Source organism: Tympanuchus pallidicinctus, unplaced genomic scaffold (genome assembly GCF_026119805.1).
Source record: "Tympanuchus pallidicinctus isolate F22 unplaced genomic scaffold, pur_lepc_1.0 scaffold8, whole genome shotgun sequence".
NCBI classification, from domain to species: domain Eukaryota; kingdom Metazoa; phylum Chordata; class Aves; order Galliformes; family Phasianidae; genus Tympanuchus; species Tympanuchus pallidicinctus.
The window spans coordinates 36796943-36822998 of record NW_026294802.1 but is presented as its reverse complement, the minus strand read 5'-3'; the positions used below and the strand labels follow the sequence as shown (position 1 = coordinate 36822998).

Here is a 26056-nt window from a genome sequence, read left to right as displayed (position 1 = left end):
ATGGCAGCCTAATGTTACATAGCTCTGCTTGATTATTTCTGATATCCAGTTATTTGTTTGTCTTATTTATTTACTTATTTATTTATTTATTTATTCTTTCTGATATCCAGTTATTTGTTTGTCTTATTTATTTACTTATTCATTTATTTATGTAGGCAAGCAGACAGTTTGAGAAATGCATATTCAAAAAACTCTCTGTTTTTCTTAACGGCATAGCAGGTCCATTGGCATATTGTAATGTTTTTCTTGTTTGATTATGGAAGAGAGTAGCTGCAGAACTTTTTCAGGGCAGCTTGTACCAATTTTATTGATGGACTTAATGGGTTCATGGAGATTCATCATTTTTAATTCCTTTTTGGAAAAGGAGGATGGATTAAAGAGGAAAAAAGAAAGATGAAAAAAGAAAAGGCAAGGTTAAGGTTACTTGCATAAAGATACAACACCAAGGCTTCCACTCTGCTAAACCCTGAGAAACTAATATAGAACCACATTTGGACTATATAATAAATCTTATTCAGGCAATGACCCAAATAGGAAAGTCATGACATAATAGTATAGTTTTTTGATGTTACTTTGAAGTTATGATTTGTAAACTCAAGTATGACTGAAACTGGAAGCATAGTCATGGTGCAATTCCAGATTTTCTCAAACTTCTGATAGCTGTTTAGAGCTGTTCTGAAGAGCGAATACGATTCATTAGTGCCTTTTCTGTGTAGTAAAATAATCATATTGAGTTTGAAAGATAGAAAAAAATACTACTGAGAAAGTTGTTTCTATCATGAAGAAAAATTACTACCATAGAATTGTTGAATGGCTCAGGTTAGAAGCATCCTTAAAGATCATTGAGCTCTTTTCCCTCTGCCATTGGCAGGGTCACCTGCTATTGAATAGATCAGGCTGCCCAGAGCCCCATCCAGCCTGGCCTTGGCCCTCCAGGGATGGGCCATCCACAGCTTCTCTGGGCAACATGTTTCAGTGCCTCACCACTTATGAGTAAAGAATTTTTTCCTAACTTCTAACCTTAATTTCCCTTTCTCTTAGTTTAAAGCTATTCCCTCTTCTCCTATTAAAAAAACAACAAGAACAACAAAAGATCTTCTACCTAAAAGTTAAACTGGGGGGACATTTTTGTACTATTATTACTGTAATAGTAAAACAACCATCTGTTTTCACACAGCAGAAGTAATTACCTAATTGTTAGCTAATTATTCATATATGTTGTGGAACCTGACTATTTTTTATTGAAAATATTTTCCCTGCTGTTTGAATTCTAAGCCGATATATATTCTTAGGTTTAGATTTTTATGTTTGCTGAATGTTTCAAACTTGATTCCTACATTTGGTATATCTGTGAAATACAGAGTTGAGTTTATTGAGACTTCCGTGATTCTAGAACACGAAAACCTCTAGAATTATTGCTTGAATGGTGCTTGATTGGTGACACATTTATATTCACTGCACATACATATGCTATTATTATACAAAGACATTTGGGAAGTAGCTATAGCTAGTGCCATCAGCTGTCAAAATAGAGGTTGTAAGAGTTCGAGTCCAGAGTTTATTATTTCCATTCTGATCTCATCAAATCAGCATCAATTCCAGCAGTGATTAAGTGGAAATATGTTTGATCATAATTAATTCTAGCACTCCTCTTCTGAATCTTAAGTAATATAAAAAGTAGATTTTTTGTTAACTTGGAAATATCAAATATCACTGAAATGTGAATAACAGGAAGAGGGAAAGATGACAGCTAATGTGTTTGTCTGACACTGCTGTTAATCATGAGGTGACTGTATTTCTTAGGCTGTCTTAAACATCCTTGCCAATTTTGCTTTGTTTGCCAGGAGTGGAAATTCTTTTGTATTTTGTACTGCTTTAAGGCATGCTCTTTAGGAACTGACATCAAAATGAGTAAAATAAGATTTAGAGTGCAAATACTTGGGATAAGACATTTTTATTGGAGATGGGTTTAGTGACTGGAATAGTAACCATAGTTATTATTCTCATAGCTAGCACGTATTTTGGGATTTAAGCGTCAGTGGTAACTAGCATCAACTTGTTGCAGTTTTGAATCCTCTTTTTGCACCAGTTTTGATCAGCTATATCAAATTGGATTAGATCTTCTCTAAGCTGCATTGCAAATTACAGATATAATGCAGAGTTTGCAGTGAAATGTCTGAGTGTAACTCAGGGCTTTGAATTGCTATCTGCTGTGCTTTTTTTGCTTTGATTACTTCTGTTTGTAGGCATCCCTCTGTTCTGAATGATTGGGCACTGATTTCACAAGGTATTTCTTCTTTCTTTGACTAATTCTCAAAGTAACTATATTTAGTGCTTGCATTAGTGCATGTTTGCACAGCATTTGTGCTACTATTCAAAAATTATCTCCATCAAACCACTTCTCCAAACAAAAATTCAGTCGTGTAGGTACTTGTGAAAAAGAAAATGATTGTCATTTATCCTATTAAATGTATCTTCAGTTCTTCTTGAGAACAGTTTATAGCAAATTATTACAGACCATTTCTAGTTTGCTCAACACAGTATAGCAAAATGGAGTTTGAAAGAATTACATCAATTTAAAAACGACACATATCTACATATTTTTATATGACAGACATCTGAGTGATGCTTTAAATAAGTGGTAGTTTACTGAAAGTTTTTTTCTATTTTTGAAATATGTTTACTTTAAGTAATTGACACAATGACTATTTTTATTTTAGTCACATCTTCAGGAGAGTCATTTATTTTCCACAGAAAGTAGAAGATGGAAAAAGCGTTTTATATTTAAAAATATGCAAACGATGTAAGAAAGAGATGTCAGGAGATTAATGACTGAGTGGCAGCACCAGAGACTGCATTTCATTCTCTGTTTGAAACACCTAATTTAATAAAGCAGTAATTTTAAATGATTTCTTTTGTTTATACTTCAGTATTATTTTAAAAATATGCTCATTTTGCTTACCACAAAATTTCATCATCTTCTCGTAAATGTATTTTATAGCAATTTACATAACAGAGCTCCCTTGTAGGCGGATACATTTGTTGCCACAAAAAAGCTCAGATCTAGTTTATGACAAAAGTTAACAGAGGAAATTATAAATAGGAGGTGAGAAGTAGGAAAGTGAATGAGAAAACAGTATATGTTAGCATAATGCAGCTTTGACCACAGCAAAATGGCTTTGGTTAATATGAGTGGTTTTTTAATTATCGGGTTAAAACCTGTCAGGCCTAATCTTTATCTGCTACTGGATAGCGGATGGATACATAGATAACATATCAGAATAGATGTAACAGGTATATAGGAGAGAACTGATGGAGGAAAAGATCATATTTTCTTGGGGCTCTGTGTGAACTTTACCTGCTCTTTATTCCCTTTCTTCCAGCAAAAGGAACCCAAGCAGGGTACAACAGGTGCCAAAGCCTAACAATTTATTATGCAATTTATTATGCTGTTCTCTAGTGGCTGCTGGGACAAGGCTGTGGGGTTGGCTAACATGGGGAACGTCTCTGGTGAAGAAGCTCAGAACTAGCCATCATTCTTCTGCTGCTATGCAAATGTATCCACTCATGCATGCGTGTACACACTGTGGGACTTCTAAAAGGATTTGGTGCTGGAGCAGATAGCTCTAAATCAAATATTTGGGTGGCTTGTGATGCAGGCAGATGCAGTGAAGGAGAGATCTGGGGAACAAATCTGGATGGATATGTTTGCCTGGCAGAGACAGCTGTCAAACCGTCTTCCTTGTAGGCTCCTTGGCACTCTGCAAAATCTCTAGGATGCTTTGCAAAGACCTGATAAGAAGTAACTTGATAACTGCAGTGCAAACCAAGACACTGAGGATCAAGCAATTAGGTGGACTGTTGTCCCAAACTGAAATGCTAATACAGATTTATCCTGAGAAATACGGTGTAGAGTCTGACCTACTTTAAAGAAGATTTTATGTGTATTATATTGATAAACGTAAAAGAAATTCAAAAATTTTTGTTTATTAACTGAATAAGTAGTTTCTGGTCTCTCAGAAGGCAGTGCTTCTCACTGAATCACAGTGAGAATGAATCACAGATTCATAATTTCATTACACAGGAAACTGAAATGGCTTTAAACTGAAAGATGGGATATTTAAATTAGATGATAGAAAGAACTTCTTTACTCAGATGGTGATGAGGGACTGGAATAGTTGCCTGGAAAAACTGTGAATGTCCCATCACTGGAAGTGTTCAAGGCCAGATTGGATGGCGCCCTGGGCAGCTTGATCCTAGTGGGTGGCAAACCTGCCTATGGTAGAGGGGTTGGAAATAGTTGATCCTTAAGGTCCGTGCCAATCTAAGCCTATGTAAACAACATTCTATGACTCGTGAAGTGTTAAGCTAGTCAACTGACATTTTTTTGTTTGGTAATTTTAGTGCTTATAATGGATTCCTAGAGAAATGTATTACCAAATATGCACAAACTTAATCACAAGAGTTTTAATCATTAATTATTAGTTATTAATATTAATTATGTTAGTAGAAATTTAATAGTTGTATCTTGCAACTCTTGCTAAAGCTATTCTTTTCTAAGATTAGGAGTTTTCATGCAGTTATACTTTAGCATTGAATTGCGCTGCATTATGTTTGTATGTTTTTTGCACACTTATTGTAACATAGACAAATCTTCAATCTTGGGCTTTTCAAATATATATTTTATATCTAATAAATCACATATCACTGAATTGATGACACGGGTTCTATAAATATGAGAAAAAAATGGCCTAATATTCCTAATACAAAATATAACAGCAGTGTCTACATTTACTTTGTTTTTGAGCTTCCCTGGAATAAAAAGCTTATTCTGTTCTTAACCTAGCTGCCTAAAGAAATGAAGCATATGTGATATTCCTTTCCATCTGTCGTTCTTTCTGTGACAACTTTTAAACAAGCCTATGAATTTCATCAGGCTTTTGCACTGGCCTGTTGGTTCTCAAAGGCACGAAGTTTACACCTCTGCACATGTGGGGTTTTAAGTGATCCTTAAACCATTTGGTGGTGTTCCCCAGGGTACAGTACTGGGGTCTACCCTTTTTAATATCTTTATTGGTGACCTGAACGAGGGGCTTGAGTGCACCCTCAATATGTTTGCAGATGACAAGAAACTGAGAGGAAGCGTTGATCTACCTGAGAGTAGGAAAGCTTTTCATAGGGATCTGGAAGGCTGGATAGCTGGACTGAGGCCAGGGAAACGAAGTGCCAGATCCTGCACTTTAGCCACAATAACTTCACATGATGCTACAGGTTTGGGGCAGACTGACTGGAAGACTGCGTTGAGGAAATGGACCTGGGGGTTGCATTGACATGTTGTTGAATGTGACCCAGTGTGCCCAGGAAGACAAGAAGGCCAATGGCATCCTGGCTTGTATAAGAAATAGTGCAGTCAGCAGGAGCAGGGAGGTGATTGTTCCCTTGTACTCAGCTGTGGTGAGGCTGCATCTTGCGTACTGTGTTTGGTTTTCAGTCCCTCACTACAGGAAAGACATCGAGACTGGAGCATGTCCAGAGAAGGGCAACAAAGCTGGTGAGGTATCTGGAGCACAGGTCTCATGAAGAGCAGCTGAGGGAACTGGGATTGTTCAGTCTGGAGAAGAGGAGGCTCAGGGGAGAACTTATCATTCTCCACAACTGTCTTGAAAGGAGGTCGTGGTGAGGTGTGGGTCGGCCTCTTTTCCACGTAACTAGGGATAGGGGATAGGGATAGGGATAGGGATAGAAGGAACGGCCTCAAATTGTGCCAGGAGAGGTTCAGGTTGGATGTTTGAAAAATTTCTTCTCTGAAAGAGTGGTGGGGCACTGGAGCAGGCTGTCCAGGGATGTGGTTGAGTCACCATCCCTGGAGGTGTTCAAGAAAAGTTTAGATGTTCTAAGGGACATGATTTAGTGGGGAAATATTGGTGATAGGTGAATGGTTGGACTAAATGATCTTAGAGGTCTTTTCCAACCTTGGTGATTCTATGATTCTTTGGTTTCCCAACAGCAACCATTTGGTCTCTTCAGGTCAGCAGCCATTCAGTAGCTCTGTAACAGCAGCAATGTGTATTGTGTCTGGACAGTAGACAGTGTGGAAGAATGGGGGAATTACTGTGAGGTGACAAACAGCAGCATTTGGGGCATTGCCATATTGTTGTGATAACGGCACAGAACTGCAGAAGTTACTGCAAAGGGAATGGAGGTAAACCCTAAAGGAAAAAAGGAAATCATAAAGTATAGAAATTTAATAAGGTGGAAAACTATATTTAGGCAGTCTGGGATAAATCTGTTGGTTATGAAGCTACTTGTTTATTTGTAAAGCTGGTCACCTGCATTCAAACAGTGTATTATCTGCATTGAATCACATTTATACTCTCTAATACATAGAAATTTTTGGCAACTTACTCAGAAAACAGGTTGTCTCTTTTATATAATCTTCTCTGGTGGGTGGGTGCTGGGATCTCAGCTGCCTTTCCCAGCGCCTGCATTCATCCCCCTTTACAGTGATTTTCTAATGAAAGACATCTGTTATGCAATACCCATCTACACTTTGGTAAATGTACTTGAGAATATATTCTGGTGTTCAGAATTATTTGATATCCTCTGGTTGTGTCTTCATCTCATCCCTGTTTGAAGGTCTGTCTCTGCAAGTGATGTTAGCAGAATCAATATGAAACATTTCAAGGTCAGATGCAACACTGGTACTGTTAGGTGAACTGTATTACTTGCCTCATTCTTCTCATGATATCAGAAGCTCCATTTGACTTACTAAAAATTTGTAGACAATATTATACACAATCAAGATCAACTATTAGAAATATTACTCAATTTATAGTTTTACTTATCAAAGAAAAATCTAAAAAACTCGTTCTGGGAAGAATAGTTTAATTTAGTTGTGTACTAGTGAGTTAAATGACAGGAGATGATAACACTAAGCTCGTAAACAGTGCTTTCTAAATTCAGAGTAGCTCACATACATTCAATATTTTTATAGATTGAACAGAAGAGGCAGAGAGGTTAAGTGATCTGTATACAGACAGGCAGCTGCAGTAACAGTTCAGGGGTCTGAACACAACTGTTGACTTTACCAGTATTTGCAAACCCAGTGTTACAGTTGTCCTTACATTCTCTTTCTTTCCCACCAAATAATGCCTCTTTTAAAATAAGTCTTGAATGTGATGAAAACCTGACATGATTAAGAAGATATTCAGAATTCTGTGGTGTTTGTAAAGTGTTCTTTTGATTTGCAAAGCGTTCTTGGGATCACATTTGTGGAACTGTATGGGTGGAAACCAAATGCATCTTTCTTGCATGTATTGCTGTCATTCAAGTAGCAGATTAAATTATTTTCCTCTTCTTAAGAAAAAAAAAAAAAAAAAAAAAAAAAAGATTGTAAAATTTGAAGCTTTCTTGGGGAATAAAAAATTAAAAGAAAAATATTCTGGGATATGTTGAAAATAAACGTTCAGGGTTTCAGGGTTATATTTCTATTCTGCTATTACTATAATGATTTTATTTTGTCTCTGACTAAAATATTTCTAAAGCTCACTGCTCTTTATAAAACATCAAAGCCATAAGACTACTTCTTTTCTTTCCAAAGGATTTCCTGCTACAGATTTTCACTGTATTTCGGATACTGATACGACCAGAGATGTTTCCCAAAGACTGGACAGTGATGCGATTGGTTGCGAACAAGTAAGACATTGCATAAAAGTGTGTGAAGATCACGATGTAAATAAATACAGTTACAGTATGTATATAATAAAATAAGCAAAATATGGCTTATAATGCTGACTGCCATTTTTCATTTCAGAGTTTAAGATTTGATTAAAGTTTTTAAATTGCTGCACTTATTTACATAACAGATTTATGATAGTCATATGCTCTGTATTTCAGATAGCACACATAAATGGAAACTGAAAAACACTTTTACAGATTGAAGATGCTAAGCATCAGCAGCTTTGTTTTCCACATAGCAAATGACAAATCTCAACAGAAGTTCATCTCAACTCTGACTGTTAAAATGCTGAGTTAGTAGATATCTCTTTGCACTCCAGAATAAATTGTCTGCTATAACATCATTAACAGTGTTTCTGCATATTTAGAGAAAAATCACAGATTGAAAATCACAAATCAACACAGGAAACAGTAGAATGGGGCTCTAGGAATTCCCTACTGATAGTCTGAAATATTGGGATGGCCCTTGAGCCATTCTTCCTATGCTCTAGCCTTATTTTTACAGTAGCAAGTTCCCAGCATTTCTGAGAAGTCATTACAGCAAGTCTAAAACAATTGAATTTTATTTCGTCAGTGTCACCAGCTATCCTTCTGTCTAGGCTTAAGTTTTGATCAGATAAGCCAGCTGACCAGTCAATAGAATTATCTAACCATTGGAGTCAGCAGAAGAGGGGGGTTGTATTGAGCAGACAGAGGAATCCAGACTTTGGGATTTACATGAACAACAATGCCTGTTGAATTGGTTTTTAGTCTGCATTGCACTTACCAGCACCTAAAGGAATTTGAATTCATAGTGCTATGCAGACAACTAAGAACAATCTAATGGTTGCAGTTAAATCTGACAAAATTATGATCCTGATGAATGTTGTGTGCATGTGTGGTATTTGTTTGAACTTTATCGTGACTTGATAAAATAACATTTTTGCTCATTTTTATTAAATAATTCAGTAATACTAATCTTACCTAATTTGAATTTTAGTAAAAAAATGTTAATAATCAGAGAATACATATGATGCATCTGGTAATCATGCTTAAGATATAAACTGAGATATACAGGAAGGAGGGAAAAACATAGGTATTCTTAGACTAAGCATATCGTCTAAGAAGTTGTTACATATTCCAGAAACAGCTGGCTTGGCAGATGGCTTTGCAACAGCTGACATGTACAAAACTAAGATTTAGGAATGACCTTGATGCGTGTTTCTTGGACTGGTGGTGTTCAGATATGCTAAAGATGTTGTTGTCAAGTTCTGCAAAAGAATGTGCTTGCATTTGTATTCTGGTTAGCATCAAACATTTTTTATTAATCCCTGTCAGTTGGTTTTGACCATCTCTGGTCAAACTGTGGCTCAAACTATGCACTTCTGTCAGGCATGGAAGACAGACAGAATTTGGCAAACTGACCCTATTAATGTGCAATTGCATAAACCTTACTTGCAGCAAATGTTATGTAAGCACGTATTTACAAATATAGTGTTTAATAATTTTATTTCCTAGGTATATTCTCCTTTGTGGGAGAAATTATGCTTTGTGTTGTGAAAGAGAGTGTTGGTTGGATGTATGGAGTATTAAAAAGTCCATGTGCAAACCGAAGAATCATCATTAGCATTCTTTTATATCATTGGCTTAATTTCTGTTTCTTTTTGAGAGCGCAGAAGAGAAAATCCACCTCAATCCTTAGCTGCGGACAGAGTTTTTCAGGACTAGTTTTTCTGAATGGGAATGCCTTCCTTTCACTTGTTTCCCTACTGCCATTTTTTGAAGCTGTCTTCCTTCATCTTCCTTCAAAAGCAAAGACACATGAAAGTGATAGCTTTGCTGAGATTTTCCCAACCCAAAGTCTTTCAATAGGAAGGGAAAGATACCAAAGGCAGGATGAGAGGTTATGGCACTGCCTGCACCAAGGGCAGAAGCACACTTGAGCAGTTCTCCTCTAACATTGCTTGCAGAGCCAGAATACTTCCAGTGATCTGAGTTGCTTTGTGATTGAATGCAAAACTTCTTGAACTTCATGTCTATGAGGAAAAAATGTAGCCCATCCTTTTAAGAGCGTAATCAAGCAATTCATTTCAAAATTTGGCTGTTTTCTCACTCCTCCTTGCCAGGAATAAAATTCCTGTCGTGCTTCCTGTGTCACACAGCTGCATTCTCACCTGCCTGGGCTCCAGCCTGAGAAACAGGCACCGATCTGAAGGCAGCGCGTATCTTGGGAGCTTCCCCCATCACTGCAGTTGTATCACCAGCAGCACTGCCTTTTCTCCCCACTCCCCAGAGTCATATGAATATTCAATCTGTCTGGTATTTACAGGAAGAGAGATTTAGCCTGTCTGAGCCTAGGAAAAAAGATGAGTCCCAGAAAGGATATAATAGGGTAATAAGCTTTTCCTGAAGGGGGAAAAAGTTTTCATTTGGTCTCTTATTTATAAATGCAGAACTTCATTTACCTGAAAGATTTTTAGATTTAAAAGCCATCAGAGTATTTCAATATATAATAATTATATTTAAAAAATAATTGCTGTTCTCTTGCTTCTAGAATTTTTTATTTCTTGTTGCACTATTGTCATTAATTATGTAGCATCTGATACTTGGATGCTGTCTGAGATAAAACAGAAGGGAAAGTACTGTGAGCTAAGAAGATAAATTTGGATCTATCTAGAAATTAGGATACTTTATGATGTTGCAGCACTCATGGTCTGTAATTCTGAATGTCTGAATACCCATGATGAAAAAACATTAATGACTAGCATTGAGAATCATCATGTGACTTCTTCTAAAGTTTGAGAAACAAAGTAACATAAAAAGACAGAATCACAGAATCTGTCTGAGGTTCCTATGACGTGCTGAGTAAGTCTGATATTTGTAACATACTGCATCTACATATTCTGTAATAAGGAATGAATTTTTCAGTTCCCTTGCTATTGAAGAAGTTTTTGTTTAAAGATTTCTGTGAGATTAACTAACTAATATATATTCTTAGAGCATTTTCCTGAATGGCAGAGAAGCTAGATCTCCCAATTCTCACTTCAAATTCTGTGAGCATACAAAATGAATGCATGAATATGATTATAGAAAAATCATTGATCTGTAGAATAAGATTTACTCTAATGTATTGTTTATAATAAAATTACAAACACATCTGCTGACAGTTGGGCATATTGACTTTAAATAGAGAGTCCTTTTGGTTATCCAATTCAATGACAACTGGAAGACGTGACTATTATTATTTAAAAATATTCAAACAATGCACAATAAAGGAATCATGACAACAAATTAGCATTAGTTTCATCATTATGGCTGCTTTGAAGAATCCTGTTAGCTCCCATGGTGTGGGAGTTTGAGACTCCTACACTGAACAAAAATTCTTGCTTGAATGTAATACACAGTGTTGCCAACAGCATTCCTGGTTGTATGTAATACAAACAATTGCTTTCAACTGAAGCCATAAAAATTCATCTGAACAGTTCAGTCTGTCACAAAGTGTGCGTGCACACAGATATATAGATACAGTGGAAGGTGTATACATGGGAGTGAATCTCTGTTCATGTTGTTAATTTATGAAATATGAAAGACGATTTCTTCTTTTTGAACATCTCTGTGCTTTGAATGATTTTTGAAAGAGAAGGATAAAATGGGAAGTCTGTGTTCTATATTTGCCCCATAGCAGAATGGAAAAAGAAAACTTTTGTTTTCTACAATTGGCTGCCCAAGCAAATTCAAGTTACCAGAGCACAGTCCAAGTGCCAAACCAGATCTTGAGCTTATAAGGACTGCTGTGGACTCCTGAAAAATTGCTATAGAAATAATTGGGTGGAGAAGTCGCTCTGACAGAAGCGTCCTGACCAGACCTTGGGTTAGGATTCTGTGTATGAGCCCTGAATAATGTAATAGCTACAAGCAGGTGTTTTCTCATGTAAAACAATGAACAATTTTGTGGCAGGAAGAAAGGAAAGTTTGTCTCAAGCTCAATGTTTTCTTGATAGATATTCAATTAGATTTTAAATAAATGTGTGCTATTTTGAAATTGTTGGCTGGAGAGCAACTTGGAATGTGAATATTGTACTGGATCACTCAGCTGTTCATCTGTTCTCAGGTTGCTGTCCCTAATTTGTGCATTTTTTAATTCTTTTCTTTATAGAATCTATTTTTTTCTTTTTTTTTTTTCTTTTTTTTTTCTTTTTTTTTTTTTTTTTTTTTTTTTTTTTTTTTTTTTTTTTTTTTTTTTTTTTTGTTTGTTTGTTTGTTTTTGGGGGGGAGAGGATCCATATGCTTTGCAATGCATAGCAATATTTTCTGTCCTTCCTGATTTTAGTAGCTTGAGTGAATTCAGTTTGTGGGTCAGAATATTGCCATCATCGTTCTGTGCTGTTTTTGTTTGTTTAATCTACTACAAGTGCACTCTCACTCTACAGGCCTACATTTTATCACCCAATCCATATGATATCTCTGGTTAACAAAGCAAAGTGGAGCTATGTTGCCTATAGCAACAAACACTTGCATTGCAGTTATTCTGATATCTCAGGAAAATTCTGAGAACGTCTCCTAAAAATTACAGTTAAAATTTCTACTCTAATTATTTCTCTTATGAATTTAAGCAGATTTTAGACTCTTAAGTTAGTATTTAAGACTCCTTAGTTTCACCTGCCATGTGAATGTGGCAAGAAAGGATAGAAATACTTCTATGTACTATAAACTTGGCAGTATGATTGTGTTTCTGGGGATATTTTGTTATTTTGTCACGTATACCATTTTTTGGAGATTACTTTGCACTGTAGGTTGAAATTGTACTGACCTGTTTACCAGAACATCTTCCTGAAATGCACAAACTATTTTCATTTTGTGAAACACGTGGGATGTGAATTAAATCATGCACGGTAACAAGAATGAGATGATTGTTTTTGTTACCATGCATTCATTCTTAGCTTTATGTTAACATTTTGCTAACATTTTGCTTTATCTTCCATGCCGCAACAGGAAGTGATGCACAGTATAATTCCCTGTTGCTGTAAGAGTGGGATAAACTGTGCAAATGAGCACTAAGCGTGGAAGGCTACTTGGATAGAAAAGCTAAGATACAATGTGCATGCTGAAAAAATAGTATGTATGGAGATTACCTTTGAACAATATGTAGACCTAAGGAAATCTGAGACTCGAGCCATGGTCTACAGTCTGAGGCTCAATTTTTGCTGGTGTTCAGACACATCAAATCACAATGTAGAGCATGACAATCATTTTAGAAGTTGAGAAATGGAAGTGAGCAGTTGAGCTAGCGATAACCTAAGTGATGTATAGCCATTTTATGTTTATAAAATTGAAATCTGTCAAAAATGCCTGAAGAAAAATATGATTTATCTCCTAGATGTGTTGGTTAATGTATAACTGCTCACTGTTGTGAAGCTGAAAATATTATATCCTTATATATATATATATATATATATATTGTTGTTGCTGTATTTAGTAAGACACATTTAGTCTTAAATTCATTGAAAAAATGAGAAATGAAGTACGAAGGGTGGAAAGGGAAACAAATTTTAATATGCAACATGATACAGGTTGATAAACATTAAAAGAATTTTTGAATATTAACATTCAAAAGATAGCAATTACATGAAATATTGCAGATGTAATCTTTTTTTGCAAGAGGTCTTTAAACCGTTGACTGTGGTGAGCTACAAGAGTGAGACAGTGACAAGATTGTTTGGTGTTAATTTTTTTCCTCTCCCATAAGCATCCACTGCTGACTGCTTTGAAAAAGATTGGCTTATATGGATTTTTGATTTCACCAAACAAGTCAATAGTCATGAATGCAGCAGGTCAGCTTAAAGGTTTGCTTATTGAAACTGAATATATCTAAGTAATCCTTAAGGATGATCTAATTCTGTGGATTCCTAAACATGCATCTTGGTAAATCTTGTTTGCTTGCTTGTAAAGATTGTCATTGACATCTGGAGACAGCCACCAGGAAAAGATTTTGGTTGCCCATGTTCATCTAAGGGCAGTATAAATCAGGGAAATGTCAATGTATGATCAATGTACAACCATTTGCAATAGTCAGAAAAGAGATCTTTCTGGCCTCATTCATGCAGTTGTGCATTTACCTATGGTCTTTAAAAGGACTTCTCCATAGTACTGTCACTGTTGTACACGTGATAATTACTAGATATTTTATACTAAGAATCTCTGTGTATGTATTTTCAGGACCAAGAAAGTTCAAAGCAAATTGCCCAACTGTTTATATCACTGTATGTATTGGCAGTCAATGTGATATCATTATTTGCATAACAAAATTAATGATTTGTCTTTCTGATAAGTTACACCGTTCTGTATAGAACACCCATTCCTTTTCTTGATGTTCTGGTTTTCTTTCAACAAATGCTGTTAGCAGTCAGGCATTTGTATATTTTTAAAATGCAGTATTTAATGTCACTCTGCATGGTACGCCTATTTTTTCATTGAAAAAAATTCTGGTTCTGAGTATTACTTATGAATTTCCACTTAATGAAAGCTACTTTCTTTTATTCTTTTCGTTCCAGTGTGATCATCACTACAGTCTTGTACCTTTCAGATGCCCTTCGTAAAAACTTCTTAAATGAAAACTTTGATTACAAGGTAGAGTAAATATGTCTAACAAAAGATAGATATAGCACCTGCTGCTGCATTGTCCGGCGGCCTGGTTGTTATTAGATAGTCCAGCATCTGAACACCTATAACTTTTGCTATATCAGCAACTCCAGATGTTCAGAAATGAAATGTTTTCTTAAATACAAGACTGGCCTAAAAATTGGGAATGCTGTGTTTTGTTCTGTTTCGTTTTTTAATTTGTTTATTTTTCATTTTGTTCTTTTAGTCTCTGCAGTAGACTATTTACACAGGTTTTTTTTTGTTTGTTTTTATTCTATATGGAAGTTTCAATATGGTTCTAAAAACATGCTCACAAACATTTCTGTATTTACAGCATGAGAAACAAGGCCTGGCTTTAGCTTTGTCCAGTGAGGCCTGCAGCTGTTATCTGTTGAGAATGGGAAATAAAACTGTGAAGGTGAACAGGCCAGAAGATGACAGTTCTGCCATGTGATAGCTTTTAAGTTGTCCAAACTTAGAAAGTAAAGTTTTCTGGTTCACAGATGTAAAAAAATAATCATAAAAATCTGCAACTCTGAAACTTCTGCATTTCAGAGATGTAAAATATGTAAAATAGATTTATTTCTGCTGAGTATTTTGGTGCTGATGAAAAGTATACTTCTGTGCAATGAAGTTTAATCAAGAATAATTTGAGTAATTTATTATTAAAGTGATGTCATTTGAAAATTTGCAACTTGAGTGATCACAATAGGGTAATACTGAGAAAATAAAATAACTAAATGCTATCTGCTTATTGCAGATCTGGGATTCCTACTTTTTTCTTGCTGTAATTTTTATAAACCAGTTATGTCTTCAACTGGAGATGTTCACTCCTTCCAAGAAAAAAAAGGTTTTAGAAAAGTAAGTATTGCTTTCAATGCCTAGAAAACTGTAATAGATCAAACGCTTCTCAAAATGTAAGATAGAGGAGGTTGCAAAAAGTCCTACAAGAAAGTCACATAACAATATTCCTGAATGATATTTAATTCTGGCCCTTTGTATTGAGATGATAGCAGCATTCATGGAAGTGCCTAAAATAATTCAGATATGGGAGCAAAATATCTATGTTGTAGCAGTGCCACCAGTAATTTCCAGTTCATGTGTTAGTTAATACAGAGTCATTCAGGTATCTCTGCTAGTTGTTTCTTTAAGTTAGTGCAAAACTATTTATTTTGAGTGAGCTACAGCATATTGTTGCGAAAGATAGATACTGCTTCATAGTTGCATTGCTGATAAACAATCTTGAGAAGAAATAAGTACTTTTGACAATATTGTGAATGCACTGGATTTTAGGAATATAGTTTTAGCTGGATACAATGTGAGGAGCAAGAACTTGGAAGAAATCATCACTTCTGAAGTAATTTTTTATGAGCTACAAATGAGACATTTCATTTAACTATGTCACAGAATGCTAGAGGAACTTGATTTCTTAAATGGTCTTTCACTGTTTTGCTTTATTTTTAATGTATTCTAGATATGGTGACATGCGGGTAACAATGGGATGTGAAATCTTCAGCATGTGGCAGAATTTAGGTAAGGAGTTAAAAGACATTTTCAGTAGCCAAAAAAATAAAAAGCAAATATTATTACTTCAGTTATTAAACACAGTTACCAGTAGTAGAGGAGTTGGGATTGCCCATACTGTGCTCACTTTGAGGTGAATGCTCCTCAAGTGCTGTGTTCAGTTTTAAGTCCCTCACAACAAAAAAGGCATCAAGGCTCTGTAGCATGTTCAGAGAAGGGCAGTGAAGCTGGTGAAGGTTCTGGAGCACAAGTCTTATGAGGAACAGCTGAGGGAATTGGGATTTTTCAGTCTGAAGAAGAGGAGGCTCAGGAGAGAAGGAAGGGGGGTGTGTGGTGAAATGGGGATTGACCTCCTGCATAGCAAGTGATAGGGCAAGAGGGAAGAGCCGCAAGTTGCACCAGGGGAGGTTCAGGTTGGATATTAGGAAGAATTTCTTTTCCAAAACAGTGGTTAGGCAGTGGAACAGGTTGCCCAGAGAAGTAATGGAATCATCATCTTCAGAGGTGTTTAAGGAAAGGGTAGATGTAGTACTAAGGGACATGGTTTAGTGGGGTATATATTGGTAATATTGGTGGTTGGTATGTTTACAGTTGGACTAGATGATCTTAGAGGTCTTTTCCAACCTTTATGATTCTATGGTTATATAAAGCCTTGTTTCAAGTGTCAGAAAACCCTAGTCATTTGTAGCTAAATCAATTGTAAGCACTGATACAGTATTGAACATATCCCTGTTTCTTCAGAGAGAACTAAAAGGAACCTGTCAAAGAAAATTAGAAGAGAAAATACTGCTCATTTTGGGCAGAATTTTTATGCCTGGATGTATAATTATGCTCACAATTTTAGTTCTGTTGCCAAACAGTTTAAGGAACATGCATATTTCTTAATTCTGAAACTCTCTTGAGATGCTGGATTTGCATCAAATCTTCCCCAAAGTCCTAGCTTCACTAAACCATAAAGGCATAAACAAATCAGGAACTGATACATAAATGACACTTTGGACAACAAGAGAAAAATATATTCTTAGATATAAACTTAGAAGCATTTTTATATTTATAAGCAGTAACTGTGAAAATTGCTTGAAAGTGTAAGCCTCAGGGAAATGCAATTAAGTGTTTGGGAAGAGTATCAAAACCAATTAGAAGCTTTGAATACCACGCTCGTCATGTTTATATTTCAATTATTCATTAATTTCATTCATTAAAGGGCTTGTGAAAGATATGAAGGTCGTTGGTTACTGAGATCTATCATCTCATTTCCATAAATCTTTTCCCTGACAAGATAAGTAGTTGTAATAGAACTAGACTTTCTGCTCAGCCTGTACCAGGAAGAGAAGTATTGAAAATGAGATATATTTGCTTATTTGTATTATTAACATTTGTTATGTAGCATGTTTTTCTAATTTAAAATATTTACTTTTAATTACTCTTAACTATTCACTCTAAGGCATCTGTACTCTAGCTTACTTGAATACATGATAGATACTTACAAATTGGTATATCAGGAACGCACTCTTGGATCTCATGCTTGGATAAAACCTCAGTGTGCATCATTTCCTTCACATTGTTTTCTACCGAACAGAAACCTGCCGATTTCTATATTGGAAGGAGGGAGTAGTGATGTCTTTCAGCAGGGGGCAAGGACTGTTGCGGACACCATGAAGTTCATCTGATAATGTGTCTAATTAAATCATGCAGGCAGGATATTTCATATAATTGCTGTTACGGTAGTCAACATACACAGTTCTTTTGGCAGTAAGATTCATCATAAGCCCTGGTCTTTGTGTGGTCACCTTGATTTCATATGGATATGCATCCCAGGATTAGTCCAACAGAGAGGAGTGTAATTTTCCTTTGCAGAATACCAAATAGTGTCAGATTGGTGTGACTGGCCACTAGTATAGCCCAAAATAGGCTGCTATGGAAATGAATTTCTATCTAGGACTGTTAATGTATTGTAATTTCTAATTCTCCAATTCTGAAGATCAAGTCATAAGCCTGGAGAACTGAAACTAAACGTTCATATTTTAGTGTATGCCATTCCTAGTTTTCCTGACAAGAACTTACTTTTGCAGTCTCTGCTGAATTAATTGAAGGTGTTTTAACGCCGATTTTTAAGGGAGTTGTTCTGGGAACTGCTGAGTCACATTTTCCCTTGGCTGCAGTCACAACATACACTTCCATTTCTTTACTCACTAACTAAGAATAGGTAAAATTGAAGTACTTATGTCTATTTGATGAACAGGTAATATCAAATAGTTAACCATTTTATAAACACAGAAATGCAGAGCACAGAAACCGAACTGTTCCTGGGATAAAAGTGAAATGCCCAGAGTTCTTCGTCTTTGTTCTCCTCCTGGAAGTCTGACTTGGGATAACAGTAACCCGCTATCACATTTGACCTCAGTATTGCATAATAAAATCTGGCTAGCCTTGCATTCTTCTGTTGCCTGCAGCTTTTCCCTTCACTTTATGCATTTAAGAAATAGCCCATGCTTTGATGAACACTAGGTAAAAATCTGAAGACATTTGGAGTTCTGTTTTTTAATTTTTAGGTAATGTTTGCATTGTTTGCTAGCTCATAATTCACATGATTCAAGTTCATGTTCACTTTCATTTTAGGGGAACACAAGCTTCACTTTATTCCAGCATTGATTGGCCCCTTCCTGGAAGTGACTTTGATCCCTCAACCAGACCTGAGGAATGTAATGATTCCCATTTTCCATGACATGATGGACTGGGAGCAAAGGCGAAGTGGCAACTTTAAGCAGGTATGAAACTGTCTATAAAAGAGGACTGGAATTTAAGAGCGCTGGTCCAAATAATTGGTGGTTGAGTCTAGAGAGGATGGCCATAGTGTTGTTACATTTGTTGAAGAGAGATTACTGGGATTTTTTCCCTTTTGATTGTGTGCAGGGTTAGTAAGATTCTGCAATGAATTCACTTCTGCCTTCATGTTAGTGATATAAGATAAGAGGAAGGATAAAATCTATATCTTGCCAAAGTGAAGAATGGCACTTCTTTTCAACAAGGCTGATTTTGATGTGGTGTTTTTTGTCTCTAATTTACAGTAGCAGATAACATTCATGTAGCTTCCTTTTGGGCTAGTATGGAAAAAGATCAGATGGTTTTTGAGGAATGTTATTCTGTAAGGATCCAAGTATTCTTGCTGCTTGAACACCTTTCTAACGGGCTAGGAAGGAACGACCAAGTGTGCCATCTGCTCCTACAGCTCCCACTCACTTCTTTCAGACTGCCTCAAACTATTTCTCACTGCCCTCCTTCATACTGCATCGAATGAAGGAAAGCAGAAGTATTTGAATTAATCTCAAGCAATCGTAATGCTTAGGGTAAGAGCTGTATCAGAAACACAAAACTATTAAGAATGAAGGAATGCATGTGATATAAGTAGGTAGTTTTCACTATCAGTAGATAAGATTTTTATTAAGATAACAATTGAAGAGTTTTTTCAAGGAGTGAGAATAAAAAAATCCACTTGTTCTACCTCTTTGTTTTCTGCTTGGGTTTAAATGAAAGTTGTAATAGATTTATTATCAAATAAAATATCTTGACAACAGCTTGGTTTCTCCCTTAGATTTGTGGTTGCTAATATATTACAGCTAAAAATGAGATTTGAAATATTAGCCTGCATTTTAGCTTCATGTCTTCCTCTATTTTTTATAATCAGTACATTTAAAAATATGTGTTGAAGTAATTAGCCACCTGAGATGCTCTTTAAGCTTCTTTGATAGCTAATATGTAAAACCAGCAAACTGAATTTCTAGCCAAATACACTGGCAGGTAAGAAAGATTGTGAAAGTAAATCTAAGCCTCCAAATGTTCTGAACTATGCAGGCATTTATAAAAATTAGTCTGTAGAGAGTGTGATACAGGTTAGAAATGATGAAATTTTTATTGAATTCTAAGAACATGGCTTGTGCTTACAACCCACAGTGAGAATTCAGGCAATTTATTTGGGCTGTGTGCTTTTTGTCTGACTCCATAAATAGATAGCTGCCTTAGCAGCAGCAAATGCTACTCAGCCTGTAGTTTTAAAGTCACGTTGCTCAATTTAAATTAGCTCCCTCCCTCCAGGAAAAAAAAAAAAAAAAACACCAAAAAAAAGAGAAAAACCCACAAATCTTGGGAATAACAGCTTCAAAGACATGAAGTGACTTATCAGATTTACATGATTGACCAGCAATTCTAAAATATACATTTAGCAAAGTCCCATACATTAAAAAAAAAAGTCTACTATTAAAATCATCATTAAAGAGAAGAGAAGCTGTTTACACCACACTTATATGTTGCAGGTGGAAGCAAAACTGATTGACAAACTGGACAGCCTAATGTCTGAAGGTAAAGGTGACGAAACGTACCGAGAGCTCTTCAACAGTATGTGAGTAATGTGTTTATTTTACAGTGATTCATTCAGTTCCATTAGCTGTATTAGATGCTAATATCAGTGTAGGAAAGTAATGCTTAGAACAGTTGTGAATTTTTTTGCTGAAAATATGAGGAATAAAAACATTTTATAGTGGTGTATGTCATCTATAAAGTCTGGCTGTACTTCTTGTGTAAAGCTATAATTGGGAAAGGCTAAATCTGTTATATCACAGAACATTCTCTGACTTCTAGTTTTAAATTCCAAAAAGCAAGAAATGTTTTGTAATTGCATAGAGTACAGGTAGTGCACAAATGGGACATTTTGAAAACTAGGCATGAGAATTCAACAAAATGGTGTTTAATTAATATTTTTTTATTGCCAGTACAATTTTTATTGTACTTATCTGTTTAATTTCACTTGTTGATTTCTTGATTGATGTATAGAATTTTATTTATTTTAATAGTATTATATTTTATTTTCTTCCACAACTTCTTGTTAAACATTTAATATATTTTAATAAACAATGTGCCTGAAATCCAATAGCTAAAGCTATAGTGCTGAAGTTCCTAAGGTTCCCCATAAGTTATCCCATTGATAGAAATAAATGATTGTCACAGAGTGAAAAATAACTAACTGAACTCTGTCTTCTTTGCTGTTTCTTAGAACTCTATTCCCCCTAAGTGGAAGATTTCACTCATTTCTGGTGTGTTATAATAGGACATGTATTATTCCTCTTCAAGATTCCAAACTGTGCATTCTTTAATGCTGTTCAGCACACAATATTTTTGTTTATGTGGCTTCTTAACCATTCCTTCTTCATTGAATATTATTTTTTACCTCTGTTGTCATTGCTTAAATTACAACATTCAGATCTGTGAATGCCAAACCCAGGTTTGTTGTTAATCTAATGCATATAATGATCGTGAATTGCAAATGTAATAATCTGCAATGCTGATGAGTTGAAAAAATATAAAATTTCTAAATATTATTTCAAAAGCAAAAGTGGGTAGAGAGACTGGATGAATGATGATAAACAACAGCACAATGTGATAAAGCAAACCTTTCTTTTAATTATTCATTGATCTTTCATAGTCTGAATAAAGATAATAACAGGTAAGAATGTTTTAGTATGTATTGACAGTATTCTAACTTTAAAATAAGTCATTAAGGGAGAGCCTGGTTATAGAATTAAGTCTAAATACATCCTCTTGCAAAATACATTAGGGTATCTGAAATAACTCTTAACTGTAAGAATTCATATTAGTATAAAATACAGTTCTTAATTTCTTTTAAATTTTCGAATTACATTTAAACTGAGGGAAGTTAAACAAGATTTGGTGAAAAACTGGGAGAGCTTTTGTTTTTTTTTAAAGTCTAAATGCTAAAGATGTAGTAATCTAAATTGCAGAATGTCTCACAGCATCAGTATATTTGTTTCTGTTCTGGTTCAACTGAATTATAACTAGACTTCTTGGCAAATTTCAAAGTATCTGCTCAAATTTATTTCCAGTTCAAGAAAACTGGAAATACTTATTTATCATTAGTTTTCTATTGGAGTTAGATTAGAGCCATACATTAACACCTCTCAACAGGAGAGCTTGGAGAGGACAATAATCTAAAATGGAGGATGACAGTGTTTCAGGGTAGGTGAAGGAAAATGATTAAAACCAGAAAGTTTAGGGAGCTGGCTGTGTGGAGTCAGTTACTGCGAGATTTCTCCTTTTTTTTTCCTTTCCTTCCATGGGTAATTTAATCTCAGCAATATTAGACTGTCTTCACACAGTGCATGAGAACAGACTTGTTTAGTCTTAAGTGACAGGGCTGTGGTATGCACACAGAAAATGTGAAACAATATTTTAGGTCTAAGACCAGCAGTTATTACAGAGTCTTTAAGAAAAACAAGTGCTGCAGTGTTACTTGATCAGTCTGAAGATGGTTGGTTTTGATAGGTACAGTTGAGAGCCAAGAAGATGCACACACCTACTTTGGATACACTGTAGTAACTACAGTGGGTGTGACACATTCTGTTGTTGTCATGCTTTTTGTTTATTTTGTCTGAATCAGAAAATGAATTTAAATCTCTCAACTCCCACGTTAACTTCCCCCCTCACCCCCCATCTTTCCTTTGAATGTCATCTGTTTTCAGAGACAAATTATAAGCATCTCTGGACATCTCTAAAATGCTGCATGCTTACAATTCACTGCTTATGTTGGAATTATCAAATGAAAACACACAGTGAAAGTGGGAGGAAGATGGCTGCTGTTTATGACTTTCTAGTGACTTGAACGTGACCACACAGTGATTATTAGCTCATGATGCAGTAGAGGGCATCGCTATGCTGAGGAGAACAACTCAGATATAAAATAGTGTCTCTTTGCCTCTTGTTCCTGCTCTTCCAGCATGGTTGGACAAGATGATCTTAGAGGACTTTATCACATCAGTAACTATATTTCAGTTTGGCCTTACACAAGCCATTTCAGATATGGAGGGTAGGTGGCTGCATTATTGAAGCACAAAGCCTGGGACGACAGGCTCCGTCGGTAGTTGAGCTTCTCTGTGAAGTAATTGCAACTAGGATTCCAGCTAATCTGGTACTTAATACCTATCTCTGTTAGATCTTGGGTGATTTCACTAGACATAAAGCTATTGTATAAAAAGTGTTAACTGCTTTCTCTCCCATGCTGTCTTCAGTCTTCTCCATTTCTTCCTCTGACTGTGTAACTGAATTCAGCCCTGCCTGTACCATTAGACTCTGGACTGAGTCTTTTAGTCCACCTTGAACATTCTGTGGTTTGGGAAGCTCCACTCCCATTTCTGAATTTCAGCAAAGTTTGACTTTGACTTGTCTGTGTAAACAAGGATGTCTCTGACTAAATTGAGGTATCTGGAGAAATTTGTACTCCAAGATGGAGATCTTGGTGACTAAATGTAATTCTAGAATTAAGTGTCTTAAAGTCAGTGGCCTAAATAGCTCTGTAGCTAAGACATATAAAATCTACTTATATTGGGACTTACCACATGGCTTAAACAGTCTAAACATGGTTCAGAGCTTGGCATTCTTCCCCAGAGAGCTCTGATCCTCTGGGTCTGCACCCCACACCTTTATTCTCAAGAACACTAGATTAAAAACAAACAAACAAACAAACAAAAAAAACAAAACCAATTTTCAGTTAAGCCCAGATATAGTGTTTACATTTTTTCCCTTGTATAATTTAGCATCTTCGCTATAGTTTGTGTGGAGGAATTGTATGATAGAGGTAGGCACAACACAGGCAAAGGAAGAATTTTGCCTGTGTTTATGTCTACACTCAAAGAAGAGGTTGCATTTAGAAAGCAAATAGATTCAGCAAGAGGGTCAAATAGAAGAGAGATGTTAGAAAAGTGTGTGTCTGTTTTCAAACACAAGGTGTTAGTAGGAAAGAATGCTTAACTTGAGCGAGTCACTTATGTCACATTCTTTTTGGATATTGCCATGAGGAAGCCAAGAAATTTGTTTGAGTAGCTCTTTTGTTCTGAATGGTTTTTTTTTCTGTGCACTGTGTTGAAAGATGTATGGTGGAGAGTGGGAGGCGTGCATCAGAAGGCAAGATACAAAATTGTCCACTTACAATGTTCATGTCAGTGTGAATAAGTATTTCGATGGGTCTTCACCACCCATTTGTAGAAATTGTGTATTTATAACAAATATGCCAATACATTTATAATGAACATACGTAACTCAAGTGTAGACTGAACTCATCTGTTTTAAAAGAGAGCTCAGACATCTACTGAATTTTCAAGGAACTGTAATTATTTTGGTGAATTTAGGTTGAAATGTTCCTTTTTTATATAGAGTTGAAAAGCAATAGAAAGGAAAAGTCAGTGCAGTAATCAGTGCTTATTAATGTAACAGGCTGTACTTTTGTTAGACACAAAAACTTGTACTGAAAGGAAACATCAGGGGTTTAAAGGCAAATTAAGTTAGTCTATGGAAAGCAGAGATGCCATAGTGCTCCAGCATCTCTTTATAGGGACAGCTTTATCATCTCTCTCCTAGCAATGACAGGTAGCCAGTCTTTGAATGTGAGGGCAAGATGTCTCATTGCCCCCTAAAAAGAAGTGGTGAAACTAAGATTGATATCAGGATGCAGAATGGAGGTGTTTCCTCCAGCACAGCACAGCTTTTAGGTCAAAACAGCTTGCAGAATTGCATCGGTGACATCCTTCTGTATACAGGAACTGAACAGAAGTAGAGAGCATAGTTGCTGCAGTTGGCATGTAGGAGTTATTGGGCGCTGCTGTGTGTTCAATGAAATTTGGATGTAGGAGTTTTATGGGACTGAACATGTTCAGTATGGATGAAGGTCAGTGGAGCTGACAGCTTGCCCACTGCAGACAGGAGGTTTGGAAATGCTATTAGCAGCTCGCTAAAGAGCCCTGAGTATACAGATGTAGCAGTTTTTCAGAGGCTTCAATGGAAACCGTACCTGAGTGCGTTTTCAGGGAGACTGCCATAATATCTCCACTGGCATGTTAGCCTTCTGAGGTACTGCGCCAAAGCAGAGAATTAACAACTATGTGGATAAATATTTCTGTGTTCATCCCTAAACAGAGAAGAAATGTTGAAAATGCATGCGCAAATGATTAATATTTGATAAACTTAGAGAAAATCAGAGATATTTAGCAGATATATTAAGTATAATTTTACTAACAGCTTAATTTACAGTAACATTTCTTTTTGCTTCAATCTGTAATTCGTATTCATGTTCATATAAGAATTCAGCTCAACATGGGTTTTAATTAAGAATCTTACAGCAGTTTAAGCTAATTTGAATTTTATGTGTAATATTGATTTGTTCTCAGAAGGAAATACTAAGTGTGATGGGGAATCATCTTTTTAAAATACTTTTCTCATTCTTAAATTCAATGTATGCCAAAATATTAGAGAAGTGAGGAGGAAAAATCTTTGTTTAAAAAGTTGAGGTTCTACTAAAAAGGTTTACTGAGCAGGTACATGTTCTTTTCTAAATACACCTAGAGAACTTCTGTTTTGTGAAGTATTGGCATGAGTTAATATATGAATTTTATGTGAAAGCTTTGTTCAATCTTTGGCATATTCATATATTTCTGAAAATTCAGTATTTGATATATTTTAACCTGATGCAGCTAATTTAAAAATCATTTGTTTTGTCAATGCTTCCTGGACTAGAATTCCACTTTTTGGTCCTTATCCTAGGTAAGACATTGTTTGCAAATTGTGCTTCTTGGGAGGGTGTTTGTGAAAGAAAAAACAAACTAAACCAAAGTATCAAAGTTGTTGCTAAGGTATTCAGGTACTGCTAAAAGCAGAGTGGTTGTCATAGTGACAGTTAAATAATAAAATTGTTCTGGCTTCTTGCTTTTTTTCAGTCTGCTGAAGAAAATTGAGCGGGAAACATGGAGGGAAAGTGGTGTTTCATTAATTGCTACAGTGACTCGCCTCATGGAAAGGTTACTGGACTACAGGTGATTATCTTTCAGTAAGCTTGTCATCTTAAAAATGTTTGGAGACAAGCACTGGGATCTTGTACAAATAGTGACTATACATGGACGTATCAACTTAGGATTTCTGGCAGCAGCTACTTAGTCAACTCACAAATTACACATGTCTGAAAACTGAGAATCCTTCACATGATATGAAAATCCAGTTGTTTGTATCAGTTTCTTATCTGGAATATAGGAACTTTCAGCAGTAGGTTAGTGATTCAAGTCTGTCTGAAGTCACTAAGTTCAATGTTAATCACCTGACAGCTGTCGTACAGAATATGTAAATT

The 26056-nt window shown here is 35.8% G+C and overlaps 1 protein-coding gene across 4 annotated transcripts in view; it reads left to right on the top strand.

Moving 5' to 3' along the window:
• Positions 1-26056, top strand: part of DOCK4 (dedicator of cytokinesis 4) — a 237533-nt gene that overhangs the window by 175944 nt on the left and 35533 nt on the right. For 2 of the 4 annotated variants that reach the window (XM_052667945.1, XM_052667942.1), the window contains exons 27-34: positions 7601-7695; positions 14268-14343; positions 15116-15216; positions 15830-15888; positions 18499-18647; positions 20190-20275; positions 25453-25479; positions 25653-25748. In XM_052667945.1, coding sequence (XP_052523905.1) covers positions 7601-7695; positions 14268-14343; positions 15116-15216; positions 15830-15888; positions 18499-18647; positions 20190-20275; positions 25453-25479; positions 25653-25748 — 689 coding nt within the window. The remainder of the gene's footprint in view (positions 1-7600; positions 7696-14267; positions 14344-15115; positions 15217-15829; positions 15889-18498; positions 18648-20189; positions 20276-25452; positions 25480-25652; positions 25749-26056) is intronic. The other 2 variants (XM_052667946.1, XM_052667943.1) reach the window with 1 other exon arrangement.